This window comes from Herpailurus yagouaroundi, unplaced genomic scaffold (assembly GCF_014898765.1).
Source record: "Herpailurus yagouaroundi ecotype Mexico unplaced genomic scaffold, PumYag 159, whole genome shotgun sequence".
Classification (NCBI taxonomy): Eukaryota; Metazoa; Chordata; class Mammalia; order Carnivora; family Felidae; genus Herpailurus; species Herpailurus yagouaroundi.
Window position 1 is genome coordinate 11,403,081 of NW_024412400.1, and position 13,969 is coordinate 11,417,049.

A 13,969-nucleotide genomic window follows, 5' to 3' on the forward strand; every position below is an offset into this window, starting at 1 on the left:
AAGTGCAACGGAAATTATACATTAAACTGAATGACAGTTCAAATCAAAACTTGTGAGAATGGAACTTAAGCTATATTTGGAGTAAATGTATCCCTATATTAGGAATTAAATTCCTATATTAGGAAAAGAAATCAACACATTAAAAGAACACCTCCTGTCCAAGGAAAGAGAAAAAAAAAATGACACAAATTAATGAAATAAACATACTGTAGAAAATGTCAGCAAAGCCATAAATCAGTCTCTTTGAAAGGGAAAAAAAAAAGCTAACAAAATTGACTGAAAACTGCTGAAGAAAATGAGCAAGGTAATGAGGGAGAGAAGAGACAGACACCCATTAAGGATACAAGACAAAAAAAGAAAATCATTGTTAGGAACATTAAAAAAAAAGTGATATAAGCAACAGTTTTACATTAATCTATTTGAAAATTTAGATGAAATGGGCAAATTCCTTGTGAACCACAACTGAACAAAACGGACTTAAGGAAGTGTAACACCAAATATTGCTAGGTCCGTAAAATAAATCTGTAATTAAAAACCTTTGCACAAAGCAAAGTCTAGGCCCAAATGGTTTTACCAGCAAATTCCATCAAACACTGTTCATTATTTCAAGCATGTAAATTTAGTTTAACACCGAGCAAAAAGTCTCTAATTCACTATATTAAAAGAATAAAGGAGAAAAATCAGAATCATCACAGTAAGTGAAGAAAAAAAATCCACTTGATAAAATTCATTCATGGTAAAAACTCAGCAAGCATGTGGAGGAGTATCAATAACTTCCCATGTGAGACTGGGGGAAAGACACCAATGTTACCTTTTCTATGCAGTACTGTACTGGATATCCTAACCAGTGCAGAATAAGAAAATATGTAACCACCAGAAAGGGAGAGAGAAAACTGCCATTATTCCTCAACTATGACAGCACATTTATAATAAACAATACATTTAACAGGTTGTTGAGTACAGTTTCAACATATAAAACCAAATTTTTTATATGCTGACAACTGAAAAAGTTTTCTGACATCAAAAATATACATTGTAATAAACTTACAAAATATACAAGGCCTATTTAAAAACTTATGTAAAACAGAAATTAAAGATGACGCAGACCTAAATAAATAGCCCATGTTCATAGAAGAATGCAGTATTTCAAAGGTGTTTATTTTCTCCAAATTATTCTACAGTTTCAATGCCCAATCAAAAGCCTGACAAGGTTTCTTTTTCTTTCCTTTCCTTCCTTCCCCTCCCCTCCCTCCCTTCCTTCATTTATTCTTCGTTTTTGGTGTTACTTAACAACCTGGTTCCAAAATTTATATAAAAAAGCAAAAGGCCATACACAGCTGAGAGAAGATTAAAGAACAAGGTTGAGAAGGGAGGGGGACTTGCTTTACTGTATCTTAATGATCTTAAGGCTACATTAAGACAACAAACAAAGAAAGGTTAAGAACTCTAATATAACGTAGAGTCCGGAAACAGACTCAAATGGACACCTGACTTACTGCACAGGAGTACTGCAGAGGTGTAGGAAAAGGATGTTTTTCCCCAATAAATGGTAGAAAACTAGGTGTACGTATGCAAAACAAAAAGCATCTCAAAACAATCCACACTGTACGTGACAGATGAATTCCAGACAGACTACAAAGCTAAATATAAAACAAACTTTCTGGAAAAGAACACAAGAGACTATCTCAGAAGATTTTTTAAACAGGGCATAGAAAGCTACAGGCACCCAAAAGACTGAAAAATAAGACTACGTTAAAATAATGAATTCCTAGTTGGTCTGCAACACAAATGAAGGGTCTATATACGAGATATATAAAGTACTACTACTAATACTACATTAGAAGAAAAACCAAGAGAAAAATGGACTAGAACCAAAACCTACATAAAAAGATTTCCAAATGGCCATCGTCCTCTTACAAAGGCAAAGTAAACAAAATGAGAAACCGTTATTCATCCACCAGAAAGGGAGAATTACAAAGACTGATGGAGTAGGATGTAAGAATTACAAGAATTTTCATATCCTCTTTAGCAATTCTACTTCATTAGGTGAATACTCACCAAATACGTATGTATGGAAGGTCTAAGAAAGATGTAAAAGGATATTCCTACAGCATTATTTATAATCTCCTTAAATTGGAAACAACATAAATACCCACCAATAAGATGTGAGGTGGTGTGAAGGTAAAGGAATGGACACACGCACAATACTATTTTGTCAATGAAGGCAATGCAGTTGCGTGCGTGCAACATTCTGGACAAATTTCATACAAACTGAGGAAAAGACGAATATAAAAACAAACTTTGATTCCACCTACGTTGTTCAAACTGTAGGTGCAGTTTGAGAAATACTTAAGTATTAGAACCAGAAATCAGTAATCACTGTGAAAGCCAGGAGAGTGTTTACCTTTTGGAGGCCACGTGGGACAGGCCAGGGCCTGGGTTAAGGGCATGAGGAAACTTCTGCTCTGGAGTTCTGGCATCTTCTGTTCTCTTGACCTGGGTTGTAGTTACAAGGTTGCTCGTTCTGTGGTAATTCATTAAAGTATACAGTTGCGCGTTCTTCTCTGTTACGTTTCACCATTACAAAAAAATTTACTTTACAAGAAACTTTGACAGATTTCTTTAGGGACGCTCCGTTTCCTACCATCTCAACTGCAGGCTACTGTTGAGCTCTCCATGTATCCACTACTCCACCTACCTTAATTGAGGATTACACGCCGCAAGGTGGATGTCTGACAAAACCCACATCAAGAAGCAGCAGTTCCAGCAAGATGAAGACAATTCTGGAGAGTGGTTGCACAACAATGTACTCAAAGTACTGAACTGTACATTTAAAAATGTACAGATGTAAGATGGTAAATTTAGGTTTTTTTGCCACAAATAAACAAAAAAAGGCATCTCTCATCTTATGGTCCCATAAGGTAGGAAAGCAGTAATGCTCTGGAAGATGCTTTTATACTCTCTGGTCCTCTGGCCTCTGGCTCATGGCTTAGGGACTCAAATGAAGTAAAACTACAAATGCACACTTGGGTAGGTAATAATGTTATGTCTGAAAACTGAATTTTTATCTTTGGATTTGCTGCCCCACTGCCTTATTTATACCCGAAAGCACTCAGCTTTGTTCGATTCTAAAATGTGGAACAAAAACTGTTTTATGGCTTAAAACTTCAAGGCTATGATCTTTAATACCTCCCTCTGTGATATCTGGTGTTAGTGATCACACATGAATTCAGAGATCTAAAGACTGTTTTGAGCCAATTACCGAATATTCCAATGTATTTAAACTACTATAATTTCACTTAGTGCTGTAATAAAAACCACAAATGGGGTTACAGTATGGTGTTTTACTGAACCACTGAGCCAAAATGGTGTTCCCTAAAAGTGAGACGGGTGGAAGATCATCATTCTTGCTCTTACTGAGAAAATTCTACAATGTAGACTGTGTAAGTAAGATCTATAGACTCCTTTAAATGGAGATGACGTTCCTACTTGGCTAGGTATGTTCCCCCCTTCACTCGTAAAAAGTCAAAATCTGATTTGAATTCTGAAGCAGAAAGAAGGAAAAATAGAACAGTAGGTCTAGACCCAACTAATCTAGGACTTTTTTTTCTACAACGCCCTCCCCCGCCATCTGTGGGGGAATACGTTCCAAGACCCCCAGTGGATGCCTAACCATGTGGACAGTACCCAACCCTCTATAATTGTTTTCTCCTACACATACATACCTATAATGAAGTTTCGTTTATAAATTAGGCACAGCGATTATCAACAAAATTATAAATTACGTAATAAAAATTTATGTGAATGTGGTCTCTCTCTCTCTCTCTCTCTCTCCCCCTCTCCAAACATCTTATTGTACCGTACTCACCCTTCTTGTGCTGATGTGAGAGAATAAAATACCTACGTGAGATGAAGTGAGGTGAATGACGCAGGTATTGTGAGGCATGTTAGGCTACTAGTGACCTTCTGAAGACGCATCATAAGGAGGATCATCTGCTTCTGGATCACAGTTGGCCTCGGGCAACAAACTGAGGAAAGCAAAACCACAAACAAGGAGGGAGGACTACTGTACGCATATTCTCTGAAACCTTTGTAAAAGTGAACAAGGAAGGAATTACATGTTCGGTACTCTGTAACTCCTTTCAAAAAGAAAATTTTTGTAAAAGACAACACTTAACACAAAATTTGAATTAACTTTATTTCCCCTACAGTCAACAACTTCTCTGCATTGAATTTTAAAGCAACAAAGTAAAATAAAATCCCCCAAATGACAAGGTATCAGAAATCCAGATTTAGTTACACTTTGTGAAAATGTTCAGCCATTTTATTGGTCTGTAAAAGAACCATCATCTGGGTCAAAAATGAATTCTATAAATCAAAGTATATTCTACACTTTGGAAAAGAAAATCAGCAGTAACATTCTCACTGAATATTGTAAATTACACTTTTCCTCATAAAAGGTACATACTATTCTGCACTTTTCCACCAAAAGCAGTGGTAAGTTATGCTTGTTTATATAAAAAAAAGTTATATCCTGTGGCAGGAAAAACCCTTTCTCTTTCACTTTTACTAAACAACTGGAGAAAATTTTCAAGTCTATATAAAGTTGCCTATAAGCTGGAAAATGAACATGTTCAATCTCCATTTATACTTTAGTGCATTTTTTGACAATTGTCACATTTTTAATAAAAGTAAGAAAATGCATATAGCATTAAAGAGTGTTTCATCAAATGCTTCAGGAATTTAAAAAAAAAAAAAACATGGAGCAGAAGATAAAATCATTGTGAAAGGTGAAACTATCAGAAAATAAGACAAATCCAGGCAAAGTTTACAAATCCTTTGTCATTTTGAAGAGTCACAGAAAAGGAACTCTGGATACCTGTCCACTTTAAGGGTTTTTTCCCCCTTAATCTTTTGCATGTAAACATAGTGCTCATCTCAGTGATACCAAACCCGATCCTGGAAGGAAACCTCCTGTGCGGTTGCCATGCTTTCCGAAGGATATAAATCTAGCCCTTGAATGAACAATGCATGAGATCTGCTCTGTAAGTACCTGGTGAAAACAACTGCTAACAGCAGCAATAATGTGTCAACATAAAAAAGTATTTGCATCAATTAGTTACTCAGAGGTCCATCTTTGAAACAGCAGCTTCTTAGAGCAAATAGTAAGCAACAGAAAATGTACATTTGATGAAACATTCTTTGCACTGGAGAAACATGAAAATAAATATAGTTCAAGGAAGTATAATTACTTTTCTAATACCTCTTTCTCAGACCTGTACGAGTTTACTGGTTCAAGAGAATCACATCACATTTTGTCATTTGTATTTTACATATTGCTATTTGGGTAATTCAGAGAAAATGTAGGTCTCGTAAAAAATAAAAACATTGACAAGTATGCATGTGCCAGGGACCAAATTAGAGGGTTCTTTGGTGCAATTAGTCCAAATTCTCAGATTTGAAGGATAATATGTACCAATAAAAAAAACCTGCTGTTAGACATTTACAGCAGTGCTCTGTCTTGCTTCACATTACAAATAGAAAATAGCTGTTCTCAATAAGCCAATTTTAGTTTTTAAATCAGGCATTGCCAGAAAATTTTGTACATTAATCTGGACCAGTGATGGTTCTGTACCCTCTGTTGTGAAACATGACATGAGCTAAAGGCAAAGACCGGTTCTCACAAGGACAACTGCTTCAAGTTAGGAACCCGAACAGTGCATTTAAACAGTCTTCTTAGATAGTTTCTTGCCTTTCTTAAAAACTAGTTTATTTTTAATGTAGCCACGCTTCCTTTTCGTAGTCTAAAAAAGAAAACAGAACATGTGGTATTAGTGCAGGTTTCTCCCAGAATAATATATACACACATGGTTGACAGCGCTGTGACAAAGACTGTCTTAATAAGCCCTTAAGAGTTCTTCTCTTGGCTGCCTCCTTGAACAATCGATGAACACTAATAACAGTTCTATGCTGAGGATGCAGAGAGATCCAAGATAGGTTGGACTAGGTTCCTAGCTTTCAGATGAAAGCACTACCCAGAGCATTCCTCAAATGCACAGCATACATTCCTCACCTCCAGGTAAATGAGCCCCTCCCTCCCCTCTCAACACACTAAATGCCTAGCTGTAAGAATTACTCACACTTCCAGGCATGACAGAATAGAACACTAGACTAAGGAATCAGGAAATGTTAATGCTACTCCTGGTGTAGCCTCCAAGAATTAGCTGTGTGTCAGAAACCAAATTAACTTAGTTTTGGTATGTGTAAAATGAGAGCGATTGTACCTATCTACAAAGATGAAAGAGAAATAGAGTTACTTGGCACATCCTCCCAATTCAGGCAGAAAAATAATTTAAAAAGTGAAAACCAAACACCAAGGGGAAAAAAAGCTGTAACATTCGTTGAGTTTCACAGATCTTTAAAAAATAACATTTTTCTAAACACCTCAGGATCCCACTAAAATACTTTCAACAGATGTTTTCTGGTGTAAGAAACAAATCGCTACACAAATGTGGTGGTAGAACTTATTGCAAAAAATTTAGAAGATAAATCATAAAGACACATGGGTCTCCACTCTGACATATCTCCACTGATACTGAAAAAAAGTGCTAATTTTTTCAAACAGGTGATTTAAAGCACTGGGTTAGAAGAGGCTGGAGACTTAAGAGAGGAAAGCAAATATTCCTCTAGTGCAGTATAAAACAGAACATAAAGCCATGGCAACCCAAACTTCAAAATCCATGTTGCCGGCTACTAGAATATATGTTTTGGGCACACAAGGCAGACAATTTTTACTGATCCATTCACTTGCTGATTTGGGGGAAATGACGGGAAGAGAAGGAAGGTCAGATTCAGAAAACCCACTGTCATCAGCTAGACAGCAATTTCAGTGGCCTTGTTTCTCAGAAAGGGTGGGCCTTAACTGGGCTTAGAGGTCTCGGGAGTAACTGCCTTGAGACTAGCACCATTTGCTTTGACTTCTGCACTGATGTGACTCACCAGTTTCTCCTGCCACATGACTATAAAAAACCAGATCATGTGTCATGTGATGTACAAAAAGACTGTTAAGTGAATGTGATATGACTAACACATTGCATGTCAGCTCCACATTTAAATATATCAGTCTAGATATAGTGATCTATATCTGACAGAAAGTACTAATTTAAAAAGCTCTTATTTATATATCATACAGCTAATATTCAGCACTTTCATAGCACACACTGAAATAATCGACTTTGAATACATTTTAAGTAATGCAAAGGGAAAGACAATTGTTTTAATGATTTAAAAAAAATTCTGAACAATGTAAACTGAACCTAAGCATCTTTCAAGACTTACGACTGAAATGGGTCCAATAATTACTATTATAAGCGTAGTCCCGTAAAATGCAACCTTAATATTTTACTTGACCGGCTCATTATTTCCCATCTCCCATAGAGAGCAACCTATGTAAATAGTCATTTTTAGTGCCTTTTAGAGCTAAGATTAGATCTATTTGGCTTAAGTGAGCAATAATGACCTTCAATAAAATACTTTATATCTTACTAAATATTGCTTACAAAGGGACTATAATAGTCTCATCATCATAATTCCTGTCTACAATTTTGTCATGATCATTACATTTAAAAATAATTATATTAAGAGAAATGATTTTTTCAAAAATTCAGCACTTGACCAATTCAAACTTAGTTTTTAGTCAATGAACAACAACATATTAAGAATGGAACATGAAAATGCAATATAAATTAGCTTTGACCAAAAGATAAACCAATTGCAACTGTACTTGGGTATTTGGCATTTTTACTTTCATAAAAGCTTAGAAAGTGATGGCCACAGACCTATCTTACTTTCAAAGAAGTCTTACTAATTGGAATCACCCAAACTAAAAGCCAGAATGCCTTTGGAAAACCTCACCTCAGTTTACTAATAACCACTATGCTATCCAAAAAAGGCTGCTGCTTGAGATATCTCAAGTGCTCAGTTTGAAAGGAATGGCCTTAGGAGGCTAGCTTGATACTTACTTTGTAGATAAGCCATAGTCTACAGAGATCTAGCAAATTAAAATTTACCAGGAATTTTTAGTAATTGTTTTTCAGTAATGACTTCCCTTGGCACCCACCTTCTTTGACAAATACTTCTGTTTTGGGAAAATGTTGGTGACTCGAGGTTTGTGGTCTAGTGTCTCCCTGTTATCAGGTGCTTTCACTTTATATATCCTCACAAGCCAGTGTTCTGATGTAAAGGCTTCCTCCAAATGTTTGAATTTAATGTCCTTGTTTCCAATCTCAGCATTACGTGTTCGATCAAAACCTGGGGGTGTACGAAAATCCAGCTGCAAAAGTGACATTAGTATGGGATGTTAACCATATTAGAAAACATTCAGATGTAAATGTTCTAATGAGTGAAACTCTCTCCCTTTAAACTAGGAAAACAGAATCAGAGTAGTATCTTGTAACATTTCTCATATGTTGCTAACTAGATAGGAAGAACTCAGGAAGAGAGAAATTAAATACAGCAGAATTAGAATTGCACTGCACCCTTAGAGTAGATGAGCAGCCTGCGGGCATTAAAAAACCCAAAACAGCCAAATGAGATCCATCAAAGCCCTTTTTATAGGTTTACAGAGAAACACACAGAAGGGACTTCTTTTGTTTCAGGGCCTTGCAAGAGTAGATTCTCTCAGCCTGAAAGTTCTTCATTCAGCTCTTCCGCTAGGCTGATTCCTTTCTATCATTTGGTCTCAGCCCAACACCATCTATTCAGGGAAATATTTTCTTGAAATTGGTGGTTGAGAAGTCTCCTCCATTATTTCCTTATCTTTTACTCTACTAGCATTCACTGCTAAAATGTTTTATTTATTTTTAAAGTTACCTGTATCCTCCACCAGGATGTAAGCTGCATGATGACTTTATCTTATTCAGAGGGTGGCTTTATCTCCCCAGTGTTATTTGTTAAATAAATGCACAAGTAAGCAGCGATACTACATCCAGAAAGTGGGAACTATAAAGGAAGTTAGAAAAGCCAAACCACGGGAGGATTTATGAGGAATGAAAAGAGGAAAAAATGGGGGGAGGGGAGAAGATTTTAAGAGATTCTCAGACTAAGTTTATGTTCACACAGAGCATGAGCAAATTCAACTTTAAAACAAAACAAACTCTAATAAGGGAATAAATTGTTCTTGCAGATCTACACAATAGAAAAGTTATCCTCCTATCTTAAGCACTTACTATTCTTGACCATGGAACGCATCAGAATGAGCACATGGTAGAAACATGGCTTAAAACTGTTAATAATTTAAAGGATAGCCCCCCAAAAACGAAAGAAAAGTCCTTTAATGCTATCATTAATGACCAGAGAAACTAATCTTTGACCCATTTTCTAAAGTAGCCAGTTATCATGACTTAAGTGGTTCGTTCTTATGTGAGTGTAGAGACCAAGCAGTTGCCTTCAAAAAAAAAAAAAAAAAAATCATAACATAAACAAAGCCCTAAATCCAGTAGTAAAATTGTCTATTTTCTCAGAGCCACCTACAGAATATAGAGAATATCATCACTGGTACTGTGTAATAGCCCTGTATGCAGATGGCAGCTACATTGGTGAGTATAACAACTAAACTTGTGGAATCACTATGTTGTACCTCTGAAACGAATGTAACACTGTGTTGCCAACTGTACTTAAAAAACAAAAAAACAACCAGGAGAATGGAAAAACAAAAGCCACCTACAGAATAATTCTAATAATTATCTTGACTCCTGGTATTTGTATAAAGTTCGACAAGCAATTTTCCCTCTGCCTTCTAGCATCAGCTTATCAGAAAGCAATATGAAATTGGGCAGTATTCACTGAAATCTCAGTATGAAGATGTAACTTGGCATTGCAGTCATGCAATCTAAGAGCTATAAAAGACCTCAGAAATCAAGTCATCAGTCCAACTCCCATTAGACGGACGAGATAAAAAAATGAGTCCAGGGAATGTGACTTGTCCAGCCAGAGCGGAATCTGAAACTGAGGTACTATGGCAGGAGGTCCAGTGTTTTCTTTTTGCCACCATGTTTCTTTGCACATTCACTCATTTTATGGACCCTTAAGCTTTTGTACCCACATCATTCTAATATCCTAGGAAACTCTCACCCAGATAGTCCTAACTAGTTATGATAACAGAACAGGGATAGAACTAGTATCTGAAGTGACTATGTAACTAAACTCTTTAATTTCAGGCTATTCCCCACCCAGCAGCAAAGTAACCTACTCAAGATCACACTGTTTCCTACCTAGAAGACTTCTCTGTAGAACAATGTCTTCCAAAGGCACGAGGTCAAAAGGTGAGATGGCAAGCAAAGGTGGGATCTGAGCCTAGCGTTAATATGTTGGAAAGAAATCTTTGTTCTAAAAAATTCTCTCCCTAACTTTTCATAGTTTCAGAAATCTAAATTTAAGGGGTGGGGAGACGGAATCTATAGATAAGCACATTTTTCTTCACAGCACAATTGTAACATTCATTATCCTGTTTTCTAGAGACAAACAAGACTACTTTAAAACTATTCCTTTGAAGAAGATTATGTAAGAACTGATATAACCAACCTGCATTTCTCCAAATCTGTAGTACGACATTTTATACATAAGACAATTCAACAACGTGGGGGATCCTGCTTTGTCTACACGGAATTCTCCTTGTGGGGTAAAATAGTCACTTTCCTATAAGAAAGAAATTAAATTTCTGTCAGTTCAGTATAACAGATTCAAAGCTACCAGTTTCCCCCTTTATTTCCCCTTATAGAGGCAGCTTTTGAAATATCTTCGAAAAGCTGTATTTAGTTACATCTGAAAAAAACATGGTATTAGAAGATTAATTTATAAATTTAACATAACCTGGAAAAAACCTAAATGTCCACCAATAGGGAAAGGTTAAAGGAATCATGGTGCGCACACACAACAAAGCACACTGTGCAAATATGCAATAAAGGAATGGAGAATGCTCTCCATGTTCTAATACGGGAAGATCTCCAAGATCTACTGCGAAGTGAAAAAAGCAAAAACAAGATATGTATTTTGGTACTGCTTACCTGCTTGAATAAGAATCACAAGAAAATAATAAGTGATTACCATGGACTTTTGCTTTTCTTGGAGGAGGGGTTAGGTTATTATTGTGTATCTCTTTATATTTTATTTTTTGAACAATGTGAATGTATTAACTATTCTCAAATTTCAAAAACACTAAATTTAAAAAGCATGGAAACTGGAGCTATCATATGTCACAATTTTAACACTGTTAAAAAGCAAATCCACATATGAAATCATGTACCGGGAAAATTAAGATTAATACAGTGAAGTAAGGTTTTAAAACCATATTGAAGGGAAAACATCAGAGCATTTACATTTGAACAGAAAATCGAGCGCTTTACTCTGTCCCTGTCATTTGACACACATACACACACTTTCCCGAAAGGTTCTTTTATTCTGGGTCACTGGTGAATCTTACTCTCATCTTTTGTCCCTTCATCATGTAAACCACAATGATGGGTGCCAATCCTCTATGAGCTCACAACTGAGAGGGAGATATAGCTTAAATCTACTAAAAGAACAGGCTGCATGTGATTTGATGATGAATAAACACCCAGATGCACCAGAGAAGGGCTTCTGGAAAGTGGACACAAATGTGGTGGGGAAAGTATTCAAGAAAGAGAAGAGTATGTAAGTACAGGTATAAGTCAAAGAAAGAAACCACAAGGCAAATTTCATGGGCTAGAGTAGATTGAGATGGAAAAAAGTCGGCAGAGGGATAAGAGGCCAGCACAGGAAACTGAAGCATTAAGGGGTTTACATTCCCAGCTAAGGAGTTTGGATCTTATACCACTGCTTCATTACAGAGATTATTTCATACCAACCACTAGGCTGAGCTTCATCCACGTTACCACAAAATTTTCATAAGGGCACCACAAATTAACTATTCCCGGTCTCCCCATCAGTGATAATCTTAGGCTACCTTAATCAGCATTACAACACCAGAACCAAGAATGAGACCTAGCGCTTCAAGCATGTAATGCTGACTGGCCAAAAATAAGTGGTCCATAGCACCAAGCTGACAGTGCAGGGTTTTCGTTGCAACTCAGGTCTCTCTGATTTCAAGGCTCTTAATCTACTGAAGGCTTTTAAGCTGGAAAGTGACATGATCAATGTCATGTTAGATAGGGAGAGGAAGCAAGATTAAGGCAAAGACAGCAATTTCAAGGTTACCATCCTATTTCGGGTTTACAATCATAAGGGTTAGTGTCAGAGTGGAAGCAATGGAAGTGGAAAAAAGGGGCAGAAGTGAGAGGCTGTGACAGAGTAAAAAGCAAGAGTCTTAAGAAAGGACTGTTTTGTAGGGGAGAATAGAAGTACCAGGGGTGAATTTCAAAAGTTTTAAACCTGGAAAAATGCTCACAGTACATTTTTAATAAATAGTAAAGTAAGAGTGAGGGACGAATTTGGGCCATAAGATGACAAAAACAAATATTATACAATTAGCATAAGAAAATTACTTGGGACACTGGAAGCTGTCTTTCACACATATGCAATGATCTAGTTTCTTACCCGAATGTCTTTTGGATGTTCCCCTTCAGCTATCCTAACCATCCAGAGAAACTTGTTGATGTCATCACCAGAATAGCCAATAACTCCTCCAAAAATAACCAAAACATAATCTACATCCAGACTCCTCATGATTTTGTAGGCTGCTGTTTCGTTTGAAGACATGGCTTTTCCTACCTATAGAATAAAAAATGAGAATGTATATATTTAGTCCCACAATACACTTAAAAATAAAAATGTACATTGGATGGAATGTACATTGATATACATGGAATTCTTTTTAAAGAAATGATCTGCTATGAATTCAACAAATTTACCAAGATTTATAAGCACCTCACTTAACAGAGCCAATTACAGCAGGAATGTCAAAATCTGAATACATGTTCTAATAGTTAAGTTTCATGAAATTAATATTTTAATATAAAAGCAGGCGAGCTTAATAGAAATACAGTTTCTCAGAAGTGCGAGGCCAGGGATGACCAGCGATCTAGCTGGTACAAATATATTCTTCTCAGTCTACCGGATGTCCAATGATTAGCTACAATGCTAATACAAATAGAACTCATTTGGTTAACATCCATTATCTATTTAAAAGCTTTAGAGAACCGAGAGGGGATTACCTTAATTTATGCAAATTACTTATTTGAATGGACATAATTTACATGCCCATACAATGCAGTACCTTTGGCTTTACATCCTTGCAAATAATTCAGTCCACAATTCTGAATGAAACTTAGATAAATACCATTTCGTTTTCATGTTTTAAAAAATTTTTAAGTAGGCTCCATACCAATGTGGGGCTTGACTTCATGACCCTGAGATCAAGAGTCGCTTGCTCTATAGATTGAGGCAGCCAGGCACCCCAAGTAAATACCATTCTTAAAAACAAAATATATAAGCATACCTGGAATTCGCTTTGTTCAATAAATGTGTGAAGAGTTATTTTGAGAATTCAGGAAAGAATACTTTTACCCACATTCTCTACTTAATCACAAGTGAAGCCTGACTGCTAAGGATTTGGAATTTTTGATCTTTTATCAAATTCTTACCAGTGCTATGTGGCTGTTATTCCAGGTGTTGTTATCCACCAAAGTAGTTCTATTAGCCATTCCAGCTATCTGATAGCCATAATCCCACCAAGACATCACTCGGGCATGTTCATCTGTATTTTGCCTTAGCCAAAAATAAGCTTCTCTAAAATCATCTAAGATATTCCTCGTGCTGAAAAGAATCACAATATTCTTGTAAATAAGATCTTAAATGTGAAGAGGGTAATCTAAAATCTTGAGGCGCTGAACCATTAAACAATCTCATATTTTAAAAGCCTCAACAAGAGGATGGGAAATGTCCATGAAGAGCTAGATATGCACACAAATCACCTGGCTATCTTAAAAAAAAA

General features: G+C 36.3%; 1 protein-coding gene across 1 annotated transcript in view; it reads right to left on the minus strand.

Moving 5' to 3' along the window:
* Positions 1–4,173: 4,173 nt before the first annotated feature.
* Positions 4,174–13,969, minus strand: part of STT3B (STT3 oligosaccharyltransferase complex catalytic subunit B) — a 105,525-nt gene continuing 95,729 nt past the window's right edge. Inside the window, exons 12-16 of the mRNA XM_040479986.1 lie at positions 13,620–13,791; positions 12,574–12,747; positions 10,582–10,695; positions 8,120–8,332; positions 4,174–5,804 (exon numbers count right to left, since the gene is read on the minus strand). Of these exons, the coding sequence (XP_040335920.1) occupies positions 5,724–5,804; positions 8,120–8,332; positions 10,582–10,695; positions 12,574–12,747; positions 13,620–13,791 (754 nt within the window). The 3' untranslated portion in view covers positions 4,174–5,723. The remainder of the gene's footprint in view (positions 5,805–8,119; positions 8,333–10,581; positions 10,696–12,573; positions 12,748–13,619; positions 13,792–13,969) is intronic.